This window comes from Heteronotia binoei, chromosome 15 (assembly GCF_032191835.1).
Source record: "Heteronotia binoei isolate CCM8104 ecotype False Entrance Well chromosome 15, APGP_CSIRO_Hbin_v1, whole genome shotgun sequence".
In the NCBI taxonomy this organism is placed as follows: Eukaryota; Metazoa; Chordata; class Lepidosauria; order Squamata; family Gekkonidae; genus Heteronotia; species Heteronotia binoei.
In genome coordinates this window covers 29046617-29069201 of record NC_083237.1, presented here as the reverse complement: position 1 = coordinate 29069201, position 22585 = coordinate 29046617, and the positions used below count along the sequence as shown (strand labels likewise).

Below are 22585 nucleotides of genomic sequence, written 5' to 3'. Positions count from 1 at the left end.
ATCTGACACCAAGCCAGCAGGAATTGCGTTCCTGCAAAAAAAAAAAAAAAGCCCTGCTTCTTAGGTAGTAAGAGCTGGGCTGTATTGCTTCATACTGCAGTGGGAGGGTTTTTCACCCCAATGATGGGATAAAGTTCTCTATGCAGAGAAAACAAAGCATGTCTATGACTAACTGAAAAACTGATAGGGCAAGGAAGTTCTCTGTATGCAGGATTCCACTCTTGCAACCTGATGTTTTACCTCTTTGCTGGATGGCATCAATCTTTGTCCATTTGATAAAACAGCGCTAAGAAACAGCGTGTCTTGCTGTGGAGTGTAAAGCCCGTCTCATTCACATTGGGGAGGGGCTGCATAGGGTTATCTGCTGCTCCCATCCTACAGGACGGGGATTGACCAAAAGCACAATCCCCTTCACAAGCCAGGCCAGGATTACCAAAGCTGTTGCTGCAGCTGAGAGTGCGTCCACTGAACAGCAGTAGCCACTGAGGGGCAGGGCTCGATGGCCCTGTTGTAGCCAGGGAAGAGAGGTGGCTGTTGACTGAATTGGTTGCTGCAGGTCCCCTGTGGGTACCAGGGGACAGAAACAGGTTCTCCTAGAAGGCTCAGCAGTTCAGACAGTCTATTGTCCTAGCAGGTGTTGTCAAGAGGAGGGTGGCCTGTTTCAGGTCATAGCAACGTTGAAGTAAAACCTTCCATCAGTCCCGGCCCAGCTGATAGATGTGGTACTGCGCTCCCCGCTCACTGGCAGAGACTTCGAACACAAAGGCCACGCACAATAGCACCTCCTGAGTTTCTTGATCCCGCAAAACCTGTTGTAGGGGGAAAAGATTCATGCAGAACTTTCACCATGGGATGGCCATTTCCTAGAGTTACCTGCTTTACAGGGAATCTGCCCCAACCCTGCTAATATATGTTTTCTCCCGGCCTCTCGGTTATCATAAGATCCAGCAGATTAAACTATTTTTAGTTATGGGGTATCCCCCCACATTTCCTTTCTCTTCCAAGTCCACTCTTGGCTAGCTCACAAACTGGGGGCTACAAAAGTATTTTAATGGCTTGTTTTGGAATGCTGGAAAAACAGATTTTTTTGTTCTGGCAGCAGCCGTGAAAGACAGGCAGGGCTGGAGAGACTTTGATGTCTGGTTCGTCTTGCCTTGCATTTGTGGTCCTGGAGAAAGAGGAGCAGCAGCCAGTAGTTATAAGACTGATCTACATGGGTAGCATGAAGTGCTAAGAGGGCTGAATGGACTATACAACTTCATACCATGGTTTCCAGAAAGCTTAGCACCATGACAGGTAGTTTGCATAGAAACTTTACTCTAGGGAAGGCACTGTGGCTCAGTGGTAGACCATCTGCTCGGCATGCAGAAGGTCTCAGATTCAACCTCTGGCATCTCCAGTTAAAAGGGTCAGTTAAGAGGTGTTGGGAAGAACTTCTGTCTGAGTCCCTGGAGAGTCCTTGCCAGTCTGAGTTGAAAATATGGACCAATGGTACTTTGGCATGCTGATTTCATTTTCTTCAATATTTTTTAAAACGGGGACCACTGGAGCAAGATGCAAGACAACTTTGCAAATGCCCCTTCAAACATTGCTCTGTTTGCATCTACAAGTGGCTTTCATCCTTCTACATGTAAAAATACCCTCTGGATTGGGATGGCTAATCTTGCTTAATGTAGGAGCCACAATAGAATAATTGTCAGATGTCTGAGAATCGGGAGGGAGGGAAATAGATGGGGAGGGAGAGGTGGAAAGAAAGCAACTTTAAATGCCTTCGCCAAGCCAGCCAACAGGGCAGTGGGGGCTTCGAGAGCCACACAGTATCTGTGAAAGAGCCACTCCAGTTTGGCCACTCCTGCTCTGGACTATCCTTCCATTCCCTTGATACCCCCTAATGTAGATTACCTGCAGCAAGCTACTTGAGATCTACTTCCATCCATTTTGCTATAATATACTGTAGTTACTGGGACATCTCCTAGACCTGGTTTGTTGTGATTAATGTATTATGAGTGCATTTGTACATTTATGTTATTCATTTTAAACAAAGCATAGGGGCCGTTAAATAAAATTGCTGGCCCTACCTGCAACTGTAATTTACCAGAATATCCCACCATTCTGTTGAATGAGGCTTCCTATAAGGCAACAATAGCTGCTTCCCTCTAGAAAGTAAAAGCAGCTGCAGCAACTTTGATGTGTGGGAAAGAGCATGCCCAGCCCAGCAAACCTCTCCAACCCCATCTACCTGTATTGGCTGCTGGTAGAAGAGAGTCTCTGCTCCTTTTTCCAGCATTCTACACACTGGTAGAAAGGGAAGATAAATACAGTAGTATTCCCATCCGCCTTTAAACCATGAGAGAAAGAGATGCTTTCTGCTATCAGTTCTCTTAAGTGTGGTTTCTGTTTACATGAAATTCTGGATTTGGCAAGAAATCTCTGTTCTAGCTCCCTACCTCTTCCCCAACAAAGTCCCATTTTGAGTAAGCTGTTTCCTACCCATCCCCCCCCCCCCCCCCCCCCACAAATACCTGCAGGATGGTGAAGTTTTCAAGTACGCTATCCATCATTGGCTTTTCCGGCAGCGTTCGCAATTTGCGGATAAAATTAATGAGGTACTCGCAGAGTGGAGAGCGTGGCAGGCAGAATACAAAGCGTCCGTCTTCCCAACGGGGCGGCTCGGCTGTCTAAGCAGACAGGGCAAGTGAAACAGGATGGTTAGTGGCAAACTGGGCAGAGAAACCCCCTAACACCCCTCTTCCTTCAGCAAGAGGATCAGTTTCCAAAGAACAAGGTTGCTATTCTGCACAAACTTACTAGAATGTAAACTCCACTGCATATCAGTGGGATCGATTTTCTAATTCCAGGCAGGTCTGTTTAGTTTTGAGATACAAGCCATCTGAACCCACCTTGCTACAAATAGCAAGGTAGCAGAAGTGTGGGAAGTGTCTTTCTCAAACACAGAATTTTCTTGATTCCTCTAGGTCTCATGGCCCCCCTCCAAGCCCCTCTGACAAAACTGCACATCTACAACCTTAATCCCAAAGTCCCCATCTCTATACTGCTAAAGGTCTATATATCTCCTTTAGGCTACCTCCAACCATCTCTCCTGCAAATCTAAATTCCTGAGTAGTGTACCAGGGCTCAAGCCTGACTTAAACTCCTGATCTTTGATCTGGAAAGTTTTTCCCTTCTGAAGACCAAATATGTGAGCTCTAGGGTACAGTTGGTTAGTTTGCCTTGAGCTCCAGCTCTAAGTCCTGGTTTTGAGAAAGCCCTTCTATTCCCAGATCTGTAGCCCACCAACTCCAAACTCAAAGCCTGGCTGCACAGATGACTTGCCATCAGAAGTATGGTCACGTGTAACCGAGCTCTGACAGCTGAGAATTGGTATGGTCCTCTGAAGACCTGCAGAGAAAGCTGGAGGAGATCACAGGCAAGGTACAAGAGAGCAGAAGGTGCTGCCCCCCCTTTTCTGCTCATTTCTCTCAGCTTTGCAACTGGTGTTCTCCCACTGCTTTTCTCCCTCCCAGCTCTTAAGGAAAATCAGTTGCATAGTTGAGAAATGAAGAAGATATTGGATTTATATCCTGCCCTCCACTCTGAAGAGTCTCAGAGTGGCTCACAATCTCCTTTACCTTCCTCGCCCACAACAGACACCCTGTGAGGTGGGTGGGGCTGGAGAGGGCTCTCACAGCAGCTGCCCTTTCAAGGACAACCTCTGCCAGGGCTATGGCTGACCCAAGGCCATGCCAGCAGGTGCAAGTGGAGGAGTGGGGAATCAAACCCGGTTCTCCCAGATAAGAGTCCGCACACTTAACCACTACACCAAACTGGCTTTCCAGCCATCTCTCCCACAAGAGAGAGAAAAGAAAGGTAGCCAACAATTCTGGCTTCACTGGGTTCTTACATGCAATTTCATCCAGCTCTCTCTTGCTTGTCTTCTTTGCAGAGCTTGGCTTCATGTGGGGCTATGTTTCTGTTAATCAAAACCTGACTATATGCTTCTGCACCCCTTCACTGCCCCCTCAGACCCTCCGTTCCCTCACACCCTCCAACAGCCCACCCCGCCCACACCCACCTCCAGTTTTTCCACCACCTGTTTGCCAAAGGAGCAGACCTTGGAGGTGCAACACAGAGTCAGAGCCCGTGGGCCCTCGTATCGGCTGCTCACCCCATAGAAGGCCCCTCCTGTGCCCCCTGGCTCTTCTTCAGGGAGGGGAAAGCTCAGATCAGCCTACAGCAAGGGAAAATGAGAGAGAAACAGAGCATTTTTCATGGCTGATGTGTAAAACAACACTTGTTACATCTCAGGTGCTTTATGGGCCCATTGTTATGATAGGGGAGAAATCCCTACCCTTAGAAACAACAAAGCTGAGTACCCAAAGGCTGGGTGAGAAAAAATTATGAGAAATAAAATATATGTATTTATTACAAAGTGCACTAAAACTCTACTTTAAAAACAGAGGCTGTGGCACAACTCAGGGAGTGAAGAGAAGTCGAGGCTTTTGAAGAGACCTACAAACCACTGCAAAAATCATGGCGGTTCATAGGCAGTTGCTTAAATCGCAGTTTGTGAACCAACAACTGTCCCAGTTCATCACGAATTTTGGCTTTTAAGTTGGTTCATGCCCATCCCTAGTTCAGGATCTATATAGCATCATACAATTCAATATCTCTCTAGGCTGATAACCTTGAACCACATTAAAACAGGATCAAACTTCCTTCAGCCTCCAAGGCCTTCCTTCATGGTCAAATTATTGTATATATACATGCTATGACATATAAACAAGGCAGGGTGATTATGAGGCATTCCAAATATTTTGTGTGGCAAAAGAATTAGGTGGCATGAAAAGTTTTCTTAAACTTTTAAGCACATACATCAAGGGAATGCAGATTCAATAACTCCTTCTGACCATGGCTATCAAAACACTCAGAGAGTGCATATATGTATCAACCTTTAGCTAATGGCCATTAGGCACACATCTTGTTTGGTCTAGCAAAGCTTAGGTTCTGATGCTGAAATTGATATTTATTTGGATTGACTTTAGAGATCATTTCTAACCAGTCTTTCTACCATGGATGCAATTTTTGGGGGGGGTTTTTAAAACCCCCCCAGTAATATTATACTTACTTTAAAATTTGAGTCTTGAGTTTTATGTGTAAGCTCTTCATTGCTGGGAAGATTCCTAATGCTGCTTTCCATTGCTGGGAAGATTCCTAATGCTTAGTTAGCTAAGGTACAAAATCTAATAAATAGATCTTCTTGGAAAAGACTGGGCAAAGTAGAAGCCTTACATCTTAAGGTGGGACAAAACGAAGCAGAGATACTGCTACATCCAGAGGAGAGAAGGAATTCAAACTCCAGTCCAAGTGCAACATCCAGGGCTTTTTTTGTAGCAGTAACTCCTTTGCCTATTAGGCCACACACCCCTGATATAGCCAATCCTCCTGGAGTTTACAGTAGGCCCTGTACTAAGAGCCCCTGTACTAAGAATTCATGGAGGACTGGCTACATCAGAGTTCCTGCTATAAAAAAAAGCCCTGGCAATATCCCTTTTGTTTATCCAAAAGTGGATCACATTACAGTCCTACTGAGAGTTACTCAAGTTTAACTATTGATTTCAGGCCACTGTCAGTTTCTTTCTTTTTGCTGACTCCCCAGTCAATAAATCTTAGGGCAGGCCAAGCACTTCCATGAGATCTGGAACATCTCAAAACCTGTTCCATGTTTATCTGCTCAGTTCCTCCCCAGCCAATCTGTTGAACCTATTAGGTTAGCTGGGTAATACGGGGAAGTGCCCATGTCGCATTGCCAGCCTCTTTGCTAGGTCTCCTTATTACTTAGGGATTCAGGAGAGATGGAAAGAGATCTGAGGGGTTCTCACCCAGAACTTGACCAAGAAGAAGGCATGGGGAGGCCCTTGGTCGTACAAATCTCGCAGCCCCCCTCCTCGCTCGGGGAACTTGTCGTAGATTTGGCGTACATCCACCATCTCCAGGGGTGGGTCCGTGGCAGGCGCTGGGTCAATGTGCACAAAACGATGCTGCTGCTTACATTGTGGAGGACAAAGGGACCAAGTCAGAGATGGAGCTTGTAGATACTTGCACAGATCAATATCTTGCAATTGCAAAGCTTTCTGTAGACACAGAAGGGGAGGGGCTGTGGCTCCAAGGAAGACTCCCTGCTTTGCATGAAGAAGGTCTTAAATTCAGTCCCCACATCTCCAGTTGACAGGAGCAGGCAGTGGGTGATGTGAAAGACCTCTGCCTGAGACCTTGGAGAGCCACTGTTAGACCGAGCAAATGATACTGACCTTGATAGACAAAGGCCTGATTCAGTAGAAGGCAGCTTCATGTGTGACACCCTATGCAAAGTGACATCGACTACCTGACTTTTCAACTTCTGAAACTCAGCATTCATACAACACCTGATTAGCATAAAAGGTATTTTACTTGTTCTCAGTGTTTCTTCTAATAGCACTGCAAGGTATCGTCAGTGTTGCTCTCCCATATGGGGCCTTAGGGGCTCCAGTCCTGCTTCCCAGATCCAGAACTCACTGCGATCATGATATTGGCCAGGAGTCGGAATACTGAATGTGCAGTTCTGCCTCCTGCTAAAGAGTTGCAATGACACCAGAAGAAGCAACAGGAAGAATGATTTTCTTCAGCGGATGAGCTGGAGGTAAAACTGAACTTATAACCAATGTCATATCCTGCCTTTCTCCCCTATGAGGACCCAAAGTGGCTTACATTGTTCACTTCTCTACCATTTTAGCCTCACAACAACCCTGTGAGGTAGGTTTAGCTATGAGTGTGTGATTGGCTGAAGGTCATTCAGGAAGCTTCCATGGCAAACCGGGAATTCCAAGTTTAACCACTCCACCACACAGGAAATTGTGAGTCACAAAAGGGATATTTTTGACCCTCCCTGTTTGTGCCACTTGCCATTGCTGGCTTCTCATGAGTAAAGCTTTGCTTCCATTGCAAATACCAAAGGGAAATTTGGAAGCTAATCTATGCTAGGATGCTCCAATTCCCTTCATTTTTGGCACCATATGTGCCACCATCATCCTGAAGCTGGTGGCCAAGTTTGGGACTCCTTATCTTTATTTTCTGATGAGTTATGCCTGCCACTGATAACCCTACCTTCTACTGCAAATGGAGAGGGGCACTTCTGCAGATAACTCAGGCCAGAATATTCTTGGCAATGTAACTCCCATGATCTCCCTAATGCTTGAGATCAATTTTAAGGTTCCTAAGCTTTATTTTCAGATGCTATGCCTGCCGTAGGCAACTGTAGCTTCCATAGCACATAGTGGAGGGTGTGTGTGTTGCCGCAGTGGTACTGACAGGTTGCATCCAATTTCAAGTCAGGAAAGGGGAGGCTTAAGGTCCTTGGAGCAGACTGAGACATGATCTGAGGACTTCATAACATGTGGTTAGGCCCTGAGTGATAGCAGTTGACTTGAAAGTCACTTTGCAAGTTCATTTCCAGGATGAAATCTGGACCAGGGACTTCCTGACCCCCTGCTCTTTGCCACTAAATTACACACCAGCTCCCCAACACAGCAAAACTAGAAATAGCAGTCAGCTTGCCAGCTTCTTAACTTTCAACTTCACATTCTCTCAACATTCTCATTCTCTCTACATTCTCACATTTCTCCTGATATCTCTTTTGATTTATCACAGTAGATTCCTCCAGGAAGTCTTGGGTGACATGGATAGGGCAATCAGTACTTTTTTTGTAGAAAAAGCCCAGCAGGAGCTCATTTACATATTAGGCCACACCACCTGGCCTGGGAGCACATGGCTGCCACATGGCGGGTCAGGCTGGAGCCTTGGTCAGCCCAGTTGGAGCTCCACTCCTGTGGGCTCCTGCAGAAAAAAGGCTGTTGGGCAATCTATTCTGTTCCCACAACCTTGTGGTTTTGGCTAGATTCAGACAGTCACTGGCCTAAGTGCGCCAAGTCAACTTCTCTCTGGCCCAGCGTGGTATTCATGACCCCTAGATGACTTCTAAATTCCCTCAGACCTTTCAAGAAAACTCTACCCTTCTACACTGACTGGCGAAACGTGCACGTGCACGTCTGTCTCTCACCGGCTCTTGTTCGCCTTGCCGCTCCACGAAAGCTGTGAACTCCACCAATCGAAGAGTTTCTGTACCAATCTGGCTTCCCTGCCAAGAGGCTGGACTGGGTAGATGGGAGAGTCTCCCTGTGGGAGGGTGATAACCTGTCAAGGAAAGGGGAAGCAAGCTGAAGGCCATCTTGCATGCTCCCCACTTGCTCATGGCAAGGGAAATAGCTAGGAGAGGGAAATGAAAATGGTAGCTTACCTGGGACAGCAGGGGGCGCTGTGACAATTGGTGCAATGGTGTATGGTGTCTGGAGGATGGGCTTGACACTGCAGAGTGGTGGCAGGAATAAAATGTATTAGCATACAGTTAAACCCTGGTGAAAATACCATTCAATTGTGGGTGCTGCAACATGTAAGTATGCTCAGGTGGAGCCTGCTCTTTAAATCATTCCATTGTCCTGGAGGTGGCCAGAAGTATGCCAAAACAGGCTTGCCAATTGAGACTCAAGAGATATCTGGGGTCTTTGGAGGTGGACCCAGGAGCAAGGGTGTCACAAGCATAATTGAACTCCAAAAGGAGTTTTGGCAATCACATTTAAAGGAACTGTGCTCCTTTTAAATGCCTTCCTTCCATAGAAAATAATGGAGGACAGGGGCAGTTTCTTGGGGGGACTCATAGAATTGGTCCAGTCTTTTTGAAATTTGGAGGGTGTTTTAAGAAGAGGAACTGGTGCCTCTGCCTCAAAAAAAAAAAGCCCCTCTGGAGCCCCAGATACCCACGGATCAATTCTCCATTATACCCTATGGGAATTGATCTCCATAGAGTATAATGGAGTGCCCAGCAGCAATTCCCCTCCCCTTTCTGATGACCGTGAAATGGGGGGAGGACCTCCAAACTGGGGGATCCCCTGCCCCCAATTGGGGATTGGCCACCCTATGTCAAAATGAGGCCTGGCTGCTCTGTAAAGGCCATTTGGTAGAGGTGTGGTTTGAAGCAGCACAAGAAGTAGCAACAGATCTGCCTGCGCCCATTGTCATTGTTGCCCGGGTCCAGATCTGAACCGTAACTGGCCTGTGCTGTTTTAACGTCCCTGCCTGCCCCTCTCTGGTTACGCTGCTTGCAGAAGAACTGGACCAATTCCCACTGGGAGCAGCAGGCGCTTACTCTGGAGTCGTCCGAGGCTGGCTGGCATCCCCCGTCCAGAACTGGAAGAACTCTGTTGACTGCAGTCAATACAAAAGGAAAATTTCATTGGGGCATCTAGGCTATATAAGCTGATTTAAATAAACCTTTGTCTCCAGGAAACTAGTTCTGAGGAGAAGCACCATAGCCCTTATTTCCATGTGCTTACCGTAGTGGTGGGTGGATAGTGGGGTTCTGAGAGGCCCAGTTTTTCCTGGAGGACTGTGGCAGACACCAGCTGAGCAGAAGACATGGCTGCCATGGTCTGAAGGGCTTTGTCCTTGGCAACCTGGTCCTAGGAAAGAGGCATTCTGGTGTCCAGCATACAGCAGAAAGTCAGACTTCCTGCCCTACCAATTTCTCTGCTGAGACGCCTTTGCAACCTGGCTCTGAGATATTGGCTGCCGCAGAGGATTCTGGGATGCACTGGAGGACACAGGAGTTCCTCTTGGAAACATTGCCCTGCATTAACTGAGACTCCATCTGACCATGCACCCAACATCCCTTCGTGGCTGAGTACATCTCCGTAATGGAGGATGCCATTACCAGCCTTCTCATCAAGCAGGGCCAGCCCTGCCACTAGACAAACTAGGTGATTGCCTAGGGTGCCAGCCTTCTGGATGCGCCAAATTGGGAGGTCCCATGTGATGCAGTAGCATTATCAGTGCGGGGGGTGGAGGGGACCAGAAGTTAGCCTTGCCTAGGGTGCCAGGCAGTCTAGGGCCGGTCCTGTCACCAAGACAATACAACAAGCTTTCAAGTCGGTCCCTGTATGTTTCTTTTTAAAGTTCACCTCAATACCACAGGGAAGGAGTCCCACACAGCAGTCACTCTTCACCCATCCTCCGCTAGATCTCATTCAAATCCCATTCCAGAGAAAGCAGGTGATGGAACTCCAGTTTATGAACATATGAAGCTGTCTTATACTGAATCAGACCCTCGGTCCATCAAAATCAGTATTGTCTACACAGACTGGTAGCAGCTCTCCAGGGTGTCAAGCTGAGGTTTTTCATGCCTATTTGCCTGGACCCGTTTTAGCTGGAGATGCTGGGGACTGAACCTGGGACCTTCTGCTTACCAAGCAGATGCTCTATCACTGAGCCACTGCCCCTCCCCTCCTGTGGTTTGAGGTGAACTTTCTCACATACTTATGCCTGCCTTGTACACCAATAATGTTTTTGGAGAGATGTATTCAGCTTAAGGCTGCCAACTCCAGGTTGGGAAACTGCTGGGGATTTGGGGATGGAATGGAGGAAAGGCAGGGGAGGGACCTCACTTGGGTAGAATGCCATAGAGTCTGCCCTCCAAGCTGCCTTTTTCCTCCAGATGAACTGATCTCTCTTGCTTGGAGTTTAGTTGCAAAACAGAGAAATCTCTAGGCCCCACCTGGAGGTCAGCAACCCTAAAAAGCCCTATATACTCCTCCAAGCATTTTCCTTCCCTCAGCACTATTATAATGGGACTGATCACATACCCATCCTCCACCAGGGTAGCACAAAGGACAATTCAGTTAATTAAATGTGCTTGGCATAAGTGTAATCCCAAACCAAACAGAAGCCCTTTCCCTACCAGGCCTGAACTTGCAGGTACAGAACTCTGGCAAAGCATTATGGGGTTGTGATAAAGACATAGCACCTACATTCACTGCTAAGCAGTATTTGCAAAGAATTATGGGAGTTTTGCAAAACTATGCCTGCATTCGTTGTCCTCCTCTTTCAACAGGAACAGGAGAGACATGCTTGGCACGAAGAAGCCAAGTATAGCTGGAGGGGGGCTGAGCAGCAGCGGGGCTGGGTCTCACCTTGAGCTTGGCTTGAATCTCACGGGTTTTCCGCCGTGCCAATACTTGGATGTGACTGGAGACCTACAGCAGCAAAGTGGAAGTGAGTAGGCAGCAAGGTCTTTGGGGAGGAAAGGGCAGGCCATGACCCCCGCTCAGCCCTTCCCCTCTAACCTGTTTCCTTGTCCGTGTTTTCCCTGTCCTCAGTTTGATGTAGCGGGCAATGAGTTCATTGCGACCTGCACAAGAGACAAAAGGAACGTGAAATTCAGAAAACATCTTGCCCAGTCTGAGCATCATCGCCAGGCGATCTGTCCACCCGCTAACCCCTGGAAGGCTAGCAAGATTCAAACCCAGCGGCGGACAAGGTCAAGAGTTTGGGGGTACTATTGGAGCCTTCCTTAACGATGGAGGCTCAGATAGCAGCCACTGCTAAGTCCGCATTTTTTCATCTTAGGCGGGCGAGGCAGTTGGCTCCTTTCCTGGAGAATGACGACCTAGCAATGGTGATCCATGCAACGGTCACCTCGAGGTTGGACTACTGTAATGCCCTCTACATGGGGCTGCCCTTGTGCCGAACCCGGAAGTTGCAGTTAGTGCAGAATGCCGTGGCCCGGTTGTTATTGAGGCTCCCAAGATGGGAGCACATTCGGCCAGGGCTCCGGACTCTGCACTGGCTGCCAATAATATACCGAGTTCGGTACAAGGTGCTGGTTATTACCTTTAAAGCCCTATATGGCCTAGGACCTGCCTACCTTAGGGACCGTCTCTCCCTACATTCCCCAGAGAGTACTGAGATCGGGATCTCAAAATCTGCTTGTTATCCCCGGGCCAAAGGAGGCCCGCCTGCAATCCACCAGGGACAGGGCCTTCTCTGGTACGGCTCCTTTCTGGTGGAACCAACTGCTGAAAGAGGTGAGGGCCCTGCGGGGTTTCCTAACCTGGATCTACCCCACCATCCCCCATCGGTGGCCAGGGGAGACCTGACAACTCTAGCAAGAACAGAGCTGCATACCAAGTTCTTTCCATGGGTTATCTGAACCTCAGTCTCTTGCTTCTTCTTCTAGCTCTAAACAGCTATTGGTTCTTTAAAGGTTAGGAAGGAAACTCTGCCATCGCTGCCACAAAACCCCACACAACTGCTTTATTCTTAAGTCAGACTATTTCCTGGTCTCTCAAAAGCAATCTTGTCTTCTCTGACTGGCAGGGACTCAGAGGTCTTTCACATTATCTTACCCTTTGAGCTGGAAATATGGGGATTGAACTTGGGACCTTCTGCATGCAAAGCAGATGCACTGCCACTGCGCCACAGCCACCCTGCATGGTGCAAGCCAGTCTAATACAGAAATGATTTAAGGAGACTGCATATGGGGCTGACCTGCTTCTCCCTTCTGAAGCTATAAGCAGCAAATACCTTTAGCACCGCCTTCCTACAGCACAGCACTTGTACCAGCTGCATCTTCTAACAGCTAGAAAGATTCTTCCTTGTCTTTAAAAGCATGCTGTTTTTAACCTGTGCTCTCATTCCCCTGATGATTCTCCCCCAGGAAGGGAGGCAAGGCATGGCCAAACTGCTAAAGTCCCACATACCGTACATCTTCCCCTCGTCCGACAGAATGATCTTGCGTCTCCCGCAAGGTGGGTAGATCGCCAGCGCCTCTTGGAAACTCTGTTCAATGTCAGGGCTCCAGACGCCTTCAGCATCATTGTCCAAACCCTTCTCACCAGCATCCCCCATCTCCCGGGAGGGGATAGCCCTCGCACTGGACTCTATGATATCAGGAAGAATACCTGAAAGACAGCAAGAGGAGGAAGCACCAAGGTTGGCATTTGGGGATACTGCGTTGATCCCAATGGGCTGTTGAAACAAAAACTTTGTGCTTTTGATTCCAATGGGTTGCTGGAACAGAAAGGGTTTTTGCAGAGTTGATTCTAGTGGGTGAGACGTGGGAGAAAATTCATCTGGCTACCCATACGGACAATTTCTATTGTTTTTGTGAGTGAATGCTTGGCAGGGCATGGCTGCTTCCTACATACTGCTGCCTTCCTTCATTACTTGTTCATAAAATAACATTAAACTTTCTTGCCAGGTCAGACCAAAAGCCTATCTTGTGTAACATTCTCTTTGCAGGACTGGCCTAGCAAAATTCACAGCCACAGCACAAAGGAACAAACATCCCCTGTTTGCTTACATAAACAAGAATATTGTAGGCACACATGCAAAAAAAAGTTTTCCACAGGCAAGCACAGATGTGCAGCCAGAATCCAAAGAACCGCTAAACCAGTTTCTGTAAACCCAAGGGGGCTTTAACCTTGTTTTCCCTTTCATAGAAACCCCTCCCCTTTTTTTAATCTGAGGAGAATAAGAGAAGAATGGTACTCAGCAAGTAGTCAGAACATTCACAGAGCTTGAGGAAGTCCTTTGCATGAGCTTAAGGAACATTTTGGATTCTAGCCCCTATGTTTGAATTCTCCAAGAAGCTCATGCATGGCGTCGTCCCCACTGTCTCCTAGCAACACTCCTGTGAGATGAGTTAGGCGTTGTGGCCAGCACAAGGGGCCAGCAAGATTCATGGCTGAGCATGGATCTGAACTCAGGCCTTTTCTACCCAGCACTTTATTTGCTGTGAACATAACATGCTGGCTGCCTCTATGAGGCCCTTGGTTGGCAACTACATTCTAACAGGGATGTATTGTCAATTGAGGAAAGGCTGGAAGGCCCAGTGACGTAGCTCCACCCACACTCCCTCTTAGCTGAGAGAAAAGGGGCTCTTTAATACATCCTCCCAGCCTCCTTGAAGGAAAAGAATCCTTTAACCTTTGCATCTCCCATGTGGCTAGCACAGGGCCCTCCCATAATGCACTTCAGCTGCACATTCCTCTTTGCCTTTCTGATCATTCACAGATGCATCGCAGAGAAGCTGATGTGCCTGAGGGAAGAACTCTTAACAGTCTTTGCTACTGCTCACATGCAGGGTGGGGAGAAGGTTCAAGAACCCCTTCCTTGTGTAGTATTTGGAATGAAAGTCAACCAAGCATATTGTTTATTTGAAACATTTATATCCTGCCTTTCAATAACTCATCTCCACAGCGGTTTGCACAGTGTTAAAGCTACAAAAATAAAAGTCACAAAGAAACAGCCCCAAGGGTCAGGTTCATAGAAAGTCATAGGGCTGAATAAACAGATGTTTCTTTTATGTGTCTCTAGGACCAGGGTCAATCTTTAGAATTACCAACCTCTGGACAGGTACCAAGGATGCCAGCCTCCAGATGGCACTGGAGATCTCCTGGGATAACAGCTGATCTCCAGACTACAAAGATCAGTTCACCTGGAGAAAATGGCTGCTTTGGAGGGTGGATTCTATGGCTTTGTATCCCACTGAGGACCCTCCCTTCCCCAAACACTGCCCTTCTCAATAAATATCTGGGGACTTTGGGGGTGGAACCAGGAGGCTTTGGGGGTGGAGCCAGGGTGTGACAAGCATGACTGAACTCTGAAGGGAGTTCTGGCAATCACAGTTAAAGGGACAGCACGCCTTTTAAATGCCTTCTCTCCATTGGGAAATAATGGATAGGGGTACGTTTTTTGAGGCTCATAGACTGGACCCCCGGTCCAATCTTTTTGAAACTTGGGGGGTATTTTGAGGAAAGGCACTGGATGCTATGCTGAAAATTTGGTGCCTCTACCTCAAAAAACATTCCCCCAAAGTCCTAGATACCTATGGATCAATTCTCCATTATACCCCAGGGAACTGGTCTTCATAAGGTATAACGGAGTGCCCAGCTGACATCTCCCCACCCCCCACTTTCTGATAACCCTGAAGCAGGGGGAGGGCCTCCAAACTGGGGGAATCTCTGCCCTGAACTGGGGATTGTGTAACAATGAAAAAGGGATCGCAGTTAATGGAACAGGTAATGGAAGTTAAAGTTTATTAAAACAATTTAAAATATATACCGGTATTTTACTCCACATTTTAAGTTTTGCATACTTCATATTGTGACAAAGTTCCAATTTAAATATCCATTCATATATTTTAATACTTCATATTATAAATTTTGCATACTTCATGTTGTAACAGAGGTCCAATTTTAACATTCCCATATTGCAACAAGAGTTCATGAGCACCCAGATATAGGCCCAATTCATCAGTAGACTTCTTTGGCAGCAATGCCTTTCTATGTTTCTTCCAGGTTTAACAGCCACTAAAAGGTAAAGGTAGTCCCCTGTGCAAGCACCAGTTACTTTCGACTGTGGGGTGATGTTGCTTTCACAACGTTTTCACAGCAGACTTTTTACAGGGTGGTTTGCTGTTGCCTTCCCCAGTCATCTACACTTTCCCCCCAGCAAGCTGGGTACTCATTTTACCGACCTTGGAAGAATGGAAGGCTGAGTCAACCTGGAGCCAGCTACCTGAACCAGCTTTCGCTGGGATTGAACTCAGGTCGTGAGCAGAGGGCTCTGACTGCAATACTGCAGCTTTACCACTCTGCACCACAGGGCTCTACTAGTACCAACCAAATGTTAATATTCTTCTGCCACATCTTTTCTCTCATTCTGGAATAAACCAAGATAATAACGGCAGGAGATAGCACAAAGCTGAATGAAACGAAAATTCTAAAGTTTTTATTTCAGTAAAACACTTACCACTTCAAGACACTTAAGTATATATATTTTTCATATAGGAGCTAGAGCCAGTTCAAACTGATTCATTTAACCAGATGCTCAAGCCTTCTGGAGTTTGCTGGCCTATAGCCCTCTATAATATACTCAGCAAGATGTTCTTAAGACAGCCAGTTGCTCTTATTTTCTTTATAATTAATTTTAATATCAAGCAAGCCCTTCTTTTTGCAGCAATTTTAGCTCAAAACACAAGTGTATGATTTTAAAAAGGGCCAGTACTGTGCCTATCCTTAACCCAAACCTCTTAGAATTTACTGGCAATTGCCCTATGCAAAGGACTGAAATTTAAGGGCCAATCTAATAATACCATGCAGCTGTGTGTTACCTGAGAATTTCTTAAAGGTATAACATTGACAAAAAAGTCTTCTAGATTTACAACAATTTCTTTTAGGCTGAAACCCCATAAACAACTGGAACACTCATTACAAAGTTGCAGCAACCCTAAATTGTAATTCCTGCAGGTCTCCAGCCACCACCACCAGGAGGCTGGCAACCCTATGGCTGTCACTGAGGAGCAAGTGATGGGGGCCTCACGTCAGATTTCTTTCTTTGCCTTGTGGTGGGGTCCTCAGTATCACAAACTATACTGGAGTCAGAAGCTGCTGGAACTGCACCAGGTCTTACAGGCCTCATATCGGCTATTGCTGGCATCAGCCAAATACAGTCACAAGTCTATAACCATTGAAGGGGAGGGGCAGGGTGGAAACAGGAGTTTTGTGAAGAACAAAAGCTGTTTTTGGAATGGGCAACACTAATTAAGTCTCTTCCAGAGAAACCAGATCTGGGGGAAGGGGGGTTTGAAGAGAAGCACGTGAGTCTCTCTCCCCTTCACTGCTCCTTGACAAGCCAAACCCAGCTGAATGTCTGGTTACTCCAGTTCAAATAATGGGGGAAGGGGGGGGGGGGGTGCAGAAGCTAGACAAAGAAACCTTCCAGCATGGATTACATCTTCTGTTCAAGACAGGAAGGAGGTTGGTTTTTAATCTATGATCAGATTTCCCTCCTGCCCCCTCCAGAATACTAGGCCTTTGCTTCCCTCTCGTATTCCCCTCCTGGTCCATTACCAACAGCTGCAAACTTTCCAGACAGATAAAACGTTTTATGAAGCAAAGCTTCTCTAGCATAAGACTGATCATAAGCACCAACTTCCTCAGCACTGAGTCAAGGACACTGCACTTACAGAAGTTAACTGATTTGGTGGGGGGGGGGGGAGGGTTTTCTTCTTCATTATTGACTTTAAGTGCCCTGGAAACCAGGTTATTTTGAAAACTCTTCTCTATACAGAATCCACAAAGTCTTTCATGAAGTTTCTACTTCCTAGGCCCCCCCCCCCCACATTTCATCCACTGCAGTTCCAAAAACTACTCATATAAATGGTAGAAACAATTACACCTTCTCTACCGTTTCTCTATGAAATTTAGGTGGCAGGCATACAGGGCTTTTTTTTTCTAGTAGGAACACACAGGAACGCAGTTTCTGCTGCCTTGATGTCAGAGTGAAAAAAAAAGCCTGTGTGAAAACAATGGCGAGGTCAGGGGTGTGGCCTAATATGAAAAATGAGTTCATGCTGGACTTTTTTGGTATACATGGTTCACCTCATTGCCTTTATTCTAACAACAACCTTGTGAGGTAGGTTACGCTGAGGCTGTGGGACTAGTCCAAGGGTATCTAGTGAGCTTCCATGAAGGAGGGATTTGAACCCAGGACTCCTACAGCTCTAATCTGACAGTCAATCCATTACACTACCCTGGAAAGAATGATCTGGAGCAAAGGCAGTAAGAGTCTTTTCAGTCCTTCTTTTGCCAAAGGAAACCCAAAGAAATCTGGCAAGCATTTTTATCGGAGATAACATATATGAATGGTTTGTGGTTTGGAAGAAAAACCTTCTAAGCAGTGCCATTATCAGACCTAATTTTTAAACCCATCTAAAGGGCTTTATCACAAAAATCAGGCATGTTCCATTTCATGATCTAAATTTATGCCAGCTTCTCACTAATGTTGTATTGGCTTCTCTGTACACCAAAAGCCTGAAACAATGAAGGAAGGGGATCAGATACTCCATATTACAAAATAGTAAAGGAAAGGGAAATAGATGAAACTGCTATTGAGAAAGTTAATAACTGAATGTTTTTGATGTTAATTTGTATTATTACTGAAGCCATATGCATTTTTTTGTCAATACGTGCTTTCAAAACTCTAACATGGCCTTGTAAATAGCCACTTTTCTGGTTACTGGTAGCAAGAAAACAAGCTCCAAGGAACCAAGCCAAAAAATACCCCAAAACAAACATTAAAATGGAGATCAAGTAATATACAGGAACTCCCTGTCCTTTATGCTACAGATGTCTCTCTCCCAAATGACTTCAATAGGCCATGCTGTCTAATAAACAATGAAGGCTGAATCTTCTCAGGACTTATTTGTTATATGAATTACTGCAGATTTACTTTCGAATCTGGTGAGATCTTCTCTTAACTTTTCAGGTAGCTTTGATTCCCCCCCCCCAATTATATGTCATATTAACATTCTTCTTCACAATACTGTTCTACTAGAATATCTCAGATAGAGCCATGCGGATAAGGGGTCCCCAACAGCACTGAGATTGTGAATACATTTGGAGTTCAAACACAGAGTAATGGGCACAACCACAAAATGGCTGCCATAGCACGTGCTGCTGGACAGAGAAAGCCCAAGTGCTAGGGAGACCAGGGGTCATTCAAAAATACCCTGGGGAGAAGAGTTGAAAGAATAAAACAAATAAAGAGGAGGCAGCTGACACTTAAACAATGTTATTTTAACCTGCAGAGCCAATCAGACTTTCAGCGACAAATCAGAAGCCCTGTTGGGCAAGATATGGATGCCAGCCTCCTTGTGACCTGGGGATCCCCTGGGGTTACAGCTCATTTTCAGACTGCAGAGATTAGCTCTCCTGGAGGAAATGGATGCTTTGGAAGGTGGATTTTCTGGGGCTTTGTACCCCACTGAGGTCCCTGTCCTCCCCAGACCCCATCCCCAATCTCCAAGAGTTTCCCATTGGATCTGGCAACCCTGAGGCAGGATTCCCAACTGGCCCACCCACTTTCTTAAAACACATAGTGGGTGCTATGATGCCCAAGCGCACCCCTGAATTCAAGAGTGTAATCCTAAAAAATATTTGCAAATAAATCCTCTTCCCCAGCAGGCCTTCTTCTCAGTTAACACACTGAACATAGGCTGCAATCTTATGCATACTTTACCCAGGACCTTGTTGACCATGAGAGGTTTTCCTTCCCTGTAAACATTCCTAAGAACATAAGAGAAGCCAATGGCCCATCCAGTCCAACACTCTGTGTCACACAGTGGCAAAAAAACAACAGGTGCCATCAGGAGGTCCATCAGTGGGGCCAGAACACCAGAATCCTTTCCCCTGTGCCCCCCCCAGCACCAAGAATACAGAGCATCACTGCCCCAGACAGAGTTCCAACAATACGCTATGGCTAATAGCCACTGATGGATCTCTGCTCCATGTTTATCCAATCTCCTCTTGAAGCTGGCTATGCTTGCAGCTACCACCACCTCCTGTAGCAATGAATTCCATGTGTTAATCACCCTTTGAGTGAAGAAGTACCGGTACTTCCTTTTATCAGTTCTAATCCGACTGCTCAGCAATTTCATTGAAAGTTTTATGCCAATAAAGGCTAACTTGAATTCACAGAAAGAACATTTTAATACCGTTTTATTTACAAATTTGTGAAATGCAGGTCAGATGTGTTAACTTTTTGAAGCCTTTAATAAAATAAAAACAAAAGAGTAAATGTTTTTTTAAAAAACACAAGCCATGTTGAAAGTCAGAGTTTGTAACATCCCAGTTTGTAGAAATGTGAAATACTAAATATAGTTCCTGGAAAATGAAAGGTTCCCTGTGCGAGCACCAGTCATTTCCAACTCTGGGGTGATGTTGCTTTCACAATGTTTTCAGGACAGACTTTTTATGGGTGGTTTGCCATAGCCTTCCCCAGTCATCTACAATTTCCCCTCAGCAAGCTGGGTACTCATTTTATTGACCTCGGAAGGATGGAAGGCTGAGTCAACCTGGAGCTGGCTACCTGAAAACCCAGCTTCTGCCGGGGATCGAACTCCGGTCATGAGCAGAGCTTAGGACTGCAGTACTTCAGCTCTAACACTCTGCACCACGGGGCTCTCTATAGTTCCTGAAGAATGCACAAAATTGAATTTTCAGGGGAAAACAGCAGATAGGCTGATCTAGATTTGTTTTTTAATTCTAAAAGCTAAACCTGCTGCAGGGCCTCTTGCTGTAGAGACTGATCCAAATCTGAAATCCCACAAGCATTGGAGTCTTGATTCGCTTCTCATGCTCCTTTCATTTTGATTTTTTAAAAAACCCCCAATAACTATAGAGGACATTAAAGAAGAGCCTCTCACTGTACCTTCCGAACAAGCAGTTAAGGGCCCCAGCCTCACCCAGTAATTTGAGTAACTCATGCACGCATGAGAAAGGTCATGTTTGTTTTTGGAACAAGTCACATCAAGGTCTTGTGAAAATGGAGACTTTTGCAGCCAAGTGTCTCTCCTTCTCTCTCTCAGTCTTTCTGGCACACACACATCCTTCCACCTCTTTCTTGTTTGGAGATAACACAGACTGCAAGAGAACCAGAACCCCCAGAGCAAATTCGCAAGAGTTGAACTTCCGCAGTGCCTCCTGCTCCCCCAATCTGGCCCATCGGCTACTCAATCACAGCTTCGCGCGCGCGCACACACACACTAATGCGAGAAAGACTGTTGTCATTTCCAAGAGGGGAGGGGCTCTCCTGAAGTTTCCTTTCCAAGCAGGCCAGCTTTTGGCAAGATTTTTTTTAAAAAAAGTTTTTGGACCTAAATATAATAAACGAACAGTAATGGAAGGAGAATAAATACAGGTCTTGTATTCTGATAAAACGTTTTTCCCGCTAAACCTAATTGAGGGTTTTGGTCAAAATGGAGGGGGAAGAGAAATAAGCCGATTGGATCAAGCCTGTTCTACGTCTGCCAGATGGTTCTGATTTCAGACCCGGTGTGAGTCTACATAGCAGAGTCGTTACCGCCAAGTTTCCAAAACGTGTCACTCGACGGCCTACCGAGCTTTGCCTAAACCGGGCCTGTGCAGTTCTAGGCGTTCAGACCTGGTATTGTATAATGAACCCTCCTTTGTTATTTCTGGTTAACACCGTGGCGATCTCCGAGCAAGGCTTATCCGTAGAGATCTATACTTAAAATGGGCTTTGGAGGCGGGGCCTCGCCTGGGGCTTCTGCGTACTTACTCAGAAGTAAGCCCCGCTGGGAAGGGGCCTACAAGTCTACCAAAGAACTAAAAAAAAAAGGGAGGCCGACGGTGGAAAGGGGAAAACCGGGCAGGCCGGACGAGAGAAAGCACGCCCACCATTCCGCAGAAGAGCCCGCAAACTCCTCCAGCGCCTCGGAAAAACTGGAAACGGAGGGCAAATCCACACGGCCGTCCCCCGTAGAAACTCCCTAACCCAAGCACATTCGCCAAATCGCCTTTGCCAGCACGGTTGCTCACAGGCTCCGTTGGAAGCCGCTCTTGCTATCCAGGCAAAGAGTTAGCAATCCTTTTTCGCTTCCGAAGACGATAGAATAGCTCCGAGTCAAGCCCTTTAAAAGGTGCGACACTCCTCCCCACCCCCCGGGCCTTTGCTTTGCATACGTTAAGAAAAGATACGCGCATAGCCGTTTGCTATTCACGTGCAAAAACCAACAGTGAGAAATCAGCCCCCGCCCCCTAGTTTGGAAAAGGCCTTTTAAACTGGCACATTCAAAGATAAGATACAGAAAAACCCTGTAGGCATCGCGGTTTGGATTTTAAAAATCCCTGCGGCCGACACACGTCCCCTCCCATCGGCCACCGCCCTCCCCCCGCCTTAAAAGCAACGCTTTATCCAGTTATCTAAACTTTCCCACGAGGGGAAGAGGAAAAAAAGTTGACAAAAGTTCTCTCCTCCTCTGCCTCCAAACCCAGTCGGCCCGCAGCTCCCTCGCTAGGCGCACATTTTTAACGGAAACCTTCCCTTCCAGAACTTGCTTTCAAAGAAGTCGGGATCAAGCAGAAACCAAACAATAATTTAAAAAGAAAAAAAAAAACCCTGATACTTACCTACAGAAGATATTCCAAGCATTTAGCTTTGATTGGATGAATGGAGGAGAAATTTTCTCTGAACTTTGCTTTCTTAAAATAAAAAAAAAAGTGGAGGAGAAACGGGGGGGTGGGAGGAGGGAAAAGACCGAAAGTTTCGTTCCCCCACCTTTAGAGTTAATTTGGGCTTATCCAGGGAGATCCTGCGCGCTCCTTGGGGTTGGAATGGGAAGGGCTGGAGAATTGGAACGTGCTGCTGTGAGCGAAGCGGCAACAGGCCTGCGTGGTATTTTGGAAAGGTGACAGTTTTTCTCAGGAATCTCTGGAATGAGGCAGAGGAATTAAATTAGGCAGCAGTGAGTCAGTTTCAGGGGAGGAGAGAAGGGGCAGAGCCCAGGAGCCGCGGGGCGGAGCTTGGCGCCCAGAGGCCGCCCCCGGCAGCAAAAGGTTATCCAGGGAAGGAAGCCCGAAAGAGGAGAACTAGAGAAATCTTCGAGGAGGTGGCCTGCTGGGTTCCCGGAGGCAGAAATCAATCTCAGTGCCCGCAGATCGCTTACTTCCAAGTAAACCTGTGTAAAAACCAGGACTGCGCTTGATATCTCAGTGCCTTTGCAAAGTTCAGCTAATGCTGGATTCCTTCCGAGGCTGTTAAGGTTATCCCCAGATGGAAACAAACCATACAGTGGCGCATCATTGCCAAAGTGTAGTAGTTGCCAAAGTGTGAGGTGCTCTAACGAGCTAAGAAA

At 46.6% G+C, this 22585-nt stretch overlaps 1 protein-coding gene across 1 annotated transcript; it reads right to left on the bottom strand.

Moving 5' to 3' along the window:
* Positions 1 to 275: 275 nt before the first annotated feature.
* TEAD2 (TEA domain transcription factor 2) lies at positions 276 to 22197 on the bottom strand. Its single transcript, XM_060255696.1, has 12 exons — positions 21861 to 22197; positions 12624 to 12824; positions 11208 to 11272; positions 11055 to 11117; positions 9423 to 9548; positions 9236 to 9294; positions 8330 to 8397; positions 8093 to 8226; positions 5880 to 6044; positions 4073 to 4228; positions 2523 to 2678; positions 276 to 809 (listed from the first exon to the last, which is right to left on the bottom strand). The coding sequence occupies exons 1-12, from the start codon at positions 21880 to 21882 to the stop codon at positions 696 to 698; spliced, it is 1329 nt and encodes a 442-aa protein (XP_060111679.1). The 5' UTR covers positions 21883 to 22197; the 3' UTR covers positions 276 to 695.
* Positions 22198 to 22585: the final 388 nt, after the last annotated feature.

Coding starts and splice junctions, on each gene's coding strand:
- TEAD2 (XM_060255696.1), bottom strand. CDS start 21,882: ATGCTTGGAATATCTTCTGTAG. Junction 8,227..8,329: donor AGCGCCCCCTGCTGTCCCAG/GTAAGCTACCAT, acceptor TTTCCTTGACAG/GTTATCACCCTCCCACAGGG. Junction 2,679..4,072: donor AGGTGGTGGAAAAACTGGAG/GTGGGTGTGGGC, acceptor CTGTCTGCTTAG/ACAGCCGAGCCGCCCCGTTG.